This window comes from Hevea brasiliensis, chromosome 6 (genome assembly GCF_030052815.1).
Source record: "Hevea brasiliensis isolate MT/VB/25A 57/8 chromosome 6, ASM3005281v1, whole genome shotgun sequence".
NCBI classification, from domain to species: Eukaryota; Viridiplantae; Streptophyta; class Magnoliopsida; order Malpighiales; family Euphorbiaceae; genus Hevea; species Hevea brasiliensis.
In genome coordinates, this window is record NC_079498.1 from 2,412,009 (window position 1) to 2,418,236 (window position 6,228).

The window sequence follows — 6,228 nt, forward strand, 5'->3', positions numbered from 1 at the left end:
AATACTAGGTTTGTTTTGGGGCTGAGGTTGAGCTGGTTGTCTTTTTATTTATTTGAAGCCCAGCCAGAGAGGCTAAAGCAACAATCGAGGACAAATGGGTTAGACCAGTACAAGCCGAGCTCACTATGGCCTAGCTAATCAATCCTTTGCAGTTGTTAATGACCACTTGTGAGTGTCCTTCAATGACTACTCGGTGCAAATCCTTGGCTATAGTAAGTTGGACAGCTTTCCTGCAAGCCAAACTTTCAACAAGCAGGGGATCCTCAATGTGTTGATATATATAAAGTTTTTAATAGTAAGTAACATAATTTTGTATTCATAATATATTATTTAATTTTAAATTTTAAAATAATTAGTTGATTAAATATTGAAATCAATTAGTTTTATTTCAAATCACATAAATCTATTAGTAGTTATAATTTAATTTCAAGAGCAAAAAATAATTTACTCTTTTTTTAAGATATGAAATTATTAATGTTTGTTGCATGATCGAATAGGAAGAAAAATTGAAAATTTAAGCAAGTTTTGGTTTATTCATCTTCACAAGTCTCTGTAAACAACATGTAGAGAACTTCACACCAGCAATAATATACCTTCTTCACATCAAATACGAGAGAATGTTATTGAAATCTCACTAGGACTCCCTTTCAAATTTGATACAATGGTCACTGACAAGAAAAGTATAATAAGTACACTATTTGGCGGAAAGCTTGGCATAGTACTCTGCAATCCAAGCCGCAATGATTTTGATCTCTTTGTCTCGCTGTGCAACCAACCAGTCAGGATCATCTGGAGTTGGGACATCTATGTCCAAGCAATGGGCTCCTAATTACGAAAACAAAATCTCAATCAAAATCTTGCATAAATAACTATGAAATTGTATGAAATTGAAACACTTTACTAGGAAAAGAAAATACCTTGTTCTGTATACACTGCAACAACACTGTCTGATATGTCTTCTAGAACTCTGCAGTAGATTTTCAAAGAAGAAGATTGAATTATACACTTATAATATGAACAAAACGTATAGCAATTGAGCAGAGATATGATTATTTACCCTCCAATGCTAAATGGGTCTCGAAGTCCATTGGAGAAAATGATGTTGCTTGCAAAATTTCCTAGTACAGTTTTTATGTCCTGAAGGTTTTTGTTAAAAGTATTGTTATGCTCTGATTTTCTCGAGTTAAAAGAAAGAAGAAGGAATAAGACATAGCAAGTGAAAAGCTTACATGGCCGCCAAATTCTGTTGTTATCCAATGAAGCCTAGGCACAACTCCAAAATCATCTACACACTCTTTGGTGTAGTCCTCCATATCGAAAGGTTCAGCTTCGAACATAGTCTCATTACCACGTCCCATTGGCATTACAATCTCAGTACATGTCTGAAAGATGCAGGGAAAAAAAAAAGCTGTATCACTTTTCAGAAAATGGATTGCAAGTCTAGTTGGTAAGGATGGAAGATCCATTTCCTTGTCAACCAGATTCAATTCCATTCCCAATGACAGCAGTCCAGGAATAATAATCTTAAAAGTACCAAGCCGATACCGTAGAGTGCCCATTAAAATTGGCCAGCAGGGAATTAAGTTTGCTAAATTATACCCAGAGCGGAACCAAAAGAATTTTGATTAGAGGCCAATTATAATATATCAACAAAATATTCACAAATATATAGTGCATCATAAAATATTAAATTATAAATTTTTTTTACCGATTTAAAAAAAAATTATAACAAAACTTTTATAGTAAATATAAATATTACATAATTATAGTTTTGATAATTATATAACTTCATAATATAAATTCTATTATTATTCGAAGAAATAAAAATAGTTCTCATCAAAGTATTATATTACATATTTGCATAAAATTTATAAACTCAAAAATCAAAAAATAAATATAAACCTTAAATATCTAGACTATATAGCATAATAATATAATATTAAAAAAATAATCGTCATTAAAATTAAAAAGATATGAAAAATAAAGACTAATAAAACAACAAAGTAAACATGTCAAGCTAAAATAAATGTTTTAAGTTGATGAATTCAAAATTTACATTCCAGTTGAGATAAATATTGTAGAGAAGAGAAAACTAATGAGAGAAAAAAACAAAGAAAAATTAATATTGTACCATTAGAAAAAGAGGGAGAGCAAAAATGCAAATTCAAAAAATCATATCTGATTTAAAATTATATGATAGAAAATTAATAGATTGACCTTTATTTAATTTTGAAATAACACATAACGATCAAATTTTAATTTCTAAATATAAATATTTGAATTAATGACAATCAAGTAATTTTGAAAATTCAATTTAAAATATAATAAATAAATTATAAATTATTAGGATAAATAAAAAAATTTAAGGACTGATTAACAAAAAAAATTATACTTTACCATACATATTTAAGCTTTTTTTAAAATTTTTGGAGGGGTTAATAAAAATTTTAAAGGACAAAGTAATAAAATATTAAATTTTATTCCACCTGGTAAAAGAAATTAAAAATGTTTTGTTTTGGGGAGGGGGGAAGGAGCGAATTGGAGATCATATAGTTGTATGATATAATATACCTGCCAATCCCATGCATCCGGCTTGCTTAGTTCATATGAAAGTATATCTTGGCATGAACCCGAACTATTGAGACTACTGAGACCTGCAACAATTCTTCCAAGAATATCAGTTCCTTCTGGTGCTCCATCAATGCCACGGCAGGTATTCTGGACTGGATAATCAGGAGGATTATCGTACTGAGCAGAATCCTCATACATGAATCCTAAGTAGTCCTTGAGCTCTTGCGATGTGGTCAGAGGGCTTGAAGATGGATACAACAAAAACAAAGCATAATATTAGCAGAGATTATGAGCATTTGTTCTTCAAAGAATATCAGTCTCATATTCCCAGAGGTTATCAGTCTCATATTCCCAGAGGTGCTTAGTCTAGCCCTTACTGATTACCTGCAAGTATTGAACAAATTGCTAAGTGTCGTTAGCCCATTTGGTTCAGCTGCCACTCTATCAATCTCTGACCAAGATTGCTTTATTGTGTTGTAACAACTCTCACTAGTCTCCTGCTCCAATCAGTACAAATACAGGATAATTAGATCCTGAAAATTCCTGTATTATTTAACTAAGTTCTTCCTGTATTATTTAACTAAGTTCTTACTTTAAAATCTTTGGTGACAACAACATCGTATCCATCTTGAGGTGTGATATCATCAAAGTAGAGTATGGGAGAGGAAGATGCCAAAGCACCAATGACAATGTGAGGATATTTGATACGAAACCAGGATGCGAGCACTAATCAATAACAAGAACAAGAAAAGATTAGTATTTTTTAACAACAAAATCTTGTAGTCTAAATTGACTTACTTCCACCATAAGATGCTCCAACTGCAATAGCTGGACAATTTTCTGCTGACAGGTTCTTCTTAACATGTACTATCACCTGTGCATAATCTGCTAAGGCTTGTTCTGAGCTCAAGTATCCAAGGGTGCTGGAATTTTGAAATGCTTGATTTTCAGATCCAAAAGGCATTGATTCTCCATAGTAACGATGCTGCAACGAACGACATCGCCATTATTGTTAGTCCAGCATAAGGAAATTAAAATTGCTACACTAAATGCAGATGAAAGCCTATAAGGCTAACAATTAAGCTAGGTGATAGATCAAATGAGTAAGGACAGTCTAATTACCTCTATATACAATAGCAAACCTTTAAAACGAGCAGCAAGAGCAATAATGAAAGTCTCAACATCATCTGTTACTTCGCCCTCTTCACCTGTATAAACAAAGATAGGCGAGCTGGTATTTGCCCCACCCCAGTACTTGTAATTCAAAATATATCTCTGCTGAAATGTAGCATAACTCTCTGGTTTATAGTTGAAATGATCGAGTGTCTGTCTGTAGTGATGTATTTCATATTCTGGTGGGAGATCGCTAGAGGACTTGCTGGTTGTTAATCTTTTTAACCCACCTAATCTAGTTAATTTCCTAGGATGCATTGCAGATGCACATACTGCAGCAAGCAGCAGCAATGCAAGCCATAATTGAAATGAAGGTAGTGCCATTTTAAGCTATGAACCTTCTGCTCTCATACTATCAAGTTTAAATAGGTAAATCTAGAGCGCCTTTCTTTTCTTTATCTTAATCCTTTTATGCTATGTGATTTACTAAATATCATTAATTCAACCCATATCAGGCGACTGTCCGGTTAGGACAATGAAACAGACCCGGATCGGCCCGGGTCAAATATAAGACCAGACAGAAACCGGTTTGAGAGGGGGCTGATTATGGTTCCTCTCTTCTGAACTAGAACCAAAACCAGCCCGAAATCAGTAGGTTCAAATCGGCCATTCGATTTGATTTTAATTTGATTTAAAATTTTTTAATTATATTTCTTTTAATATTTTTCTTAGATTATATAAATAATTTTAAGCATCTTTAATTCATAGACCATTCTCAAATAACATACACAATCATTTCGTCATAAAAATTGAGATAACAATAGCAATAATAAATATAATTAGAAGAAAAAAATTAAAAGGAAAAAATTAAATAAAAAATTTTAATACTTAGCATAATTGACAATACTTACTATTATTATAAATAATAATCCTTATATATTAATTGCCACGTGATAACACCAAGAGTAAATTTATCATATGGCGGATGCATGCATCTACCAATAATTTTAATTTATATATCTTTTACACAATAATTAATGAAAAAAAATCTCCACTTATATTTATAGGAAATTACTCTACTATCATTTTTTTTTCTTAATTAATTTTCACCCATTTTAATAGGAAATTCCTCCACTAATTTTTAGCAAATTTCCTTTTATTTCTTAATTGCTAAATTAATTTCCACCAATTTTAATAGGAAATTCCTCAACTATTCTTAATAGATTTAATTTTTTTCCCTTAATTAATAAATTAATTTTCACCTTTTAAGATATTTTCTTTAATTGTTTTTGTATACAGATATTATTACATAAAAATACCTTATTTAATTTTTAATTATTTTTCTTACATGTATTAATAGAAAAAATTGATTTTGTATAAAATTATTAATTACATATCATAATTAACTTGAAATTAATTTAAAATTTAATCATTATTCTAAAAAAATTAAAAAATAATAATATTTTATTATCTTTGTACATTTCACATAATCCTTGTTATACCCTTTTCTTTTCTTCTTTATATATTTAGAGGATACTAATATAATTTTGATATAGATAAAATCATAAAAATAAGATATGGAGTAATTAATTAAAAAATAAGAAAAATATTTATTAAATACGTTAATATATATCTAAATAATAAATAATTAAAAATAAATATATAAAATAAATTATTAACTATTATGCAAAGCATAAAAATTTTAAATCTATAAAAAAACAATTTGAGAAAATAAATTTCTTAAATATTATTCAATTTCATAATTTATTAGTACCATTTATTATCGTTATATTCACTTCATACAAAAATTTAAAATTTATTTTTTAAAATTATTCAGAGAAAAATTAATTACTATGCGTAAATTAATTTTAAAATATATTTAAATATAAATATTGAAAAGTATATAAAATATAACTAAAAAAATTTAATATAAAATAAAACATTAATAATAACCATGCACTTACAAATCCAATTATTATAGATTTTTATATTGAGATACGTGGATGTAGTTAATATGTATTAATTTTAAAAATGTGAGATCATAAATTAATGAACATCAATAACATTGTTTATTATTATTATTATTATTATTATGGAGGGTGACACGTAATAAATAATATTTTTTCATAAAGAAATTAAAAATATATATATATAAAATTTTTGAATGTTACATTTAATCATAAAAGGTCTTAATTTTTAAATATTAAATTTTTTAAAAAAATATTTAAAATTATAAAAATAAAGTAGTAATATAAATAATAACATTAATTAAAAGAAAAATAAAAAAGAATTGAATAATAATTAGTATAAGAAAAAGTTATTTATAGATGGTGACATGACAAGCTCTTTAAGGATAGTGCCACGTTACAACATTATGTGAATATCCTTCCTTTTATATATATAACAAGGGAATTGTCCATGCTAATACATGTAACTATTAATAATTTTAATTTATATATTTTTCTTTTATAGTCAATATATGAAAATAAAATAACTTCTTAAATTTTTTATTAATTATTTCATGTTTTATTTGTATTACATTTT

At 27.9% G+C, this 6,228-nt stretch overlaps 1 protein-coding gene across 1 annotated transcript; it reads right to left on the reverse strand.

Moving 5' to 3' along the window:
• Positions 1-1,053: 1,053 nt before the first annotated feature.
• On the reverse strand, positions 1,054-4,210 carry LOC110643367 (uncharacterized). The gene is made up of 7 exons (XM_058149243.1): positions 3,694-4,210; positions 3,370-3,556; positions 3,164-3,297; positions 2,956-3,068; positions 2,572-2,812; positions 1,230-1,382; positions 1,054-1,137 (listed from the first exon to the last, which is right to left on the reverse strand). Exons 1-7 carry the CDS (start codon positions 4,066-4,068, stop codon positions 1,054-1,056), a joined length of 1,287 nt encoding a protein of 428 aa, XP_058005226.1. The 5' UTR covers positions 4,069-4,210.
• Positions 4,211-6,228: the final 2,018 nt, after the last annotated feature.

Coding starts and splice junctions, on each gene's coding strand:
- LOC110643367 (XM_058149243.1), bottom strand. CDS start 4,068: ATGGCACTACCTTCATTTCAATTATGGCTTGCATTGCTGCTGCTTGCT. Junction 2,813..2,955: donor AATTTGTTCAATACTTGCAG/GTAATCAGTAAG, acceptor TCCATCTTCAAG/CCCTCTGACCACATCGCAAG. Junction 1,138..1,229: donor CAACAGAATTTGGCGGCCAT/GTAAGCTTTTCA, acceptor AAAAACCTTCAG/GACATAAAAACTGTACTAGG.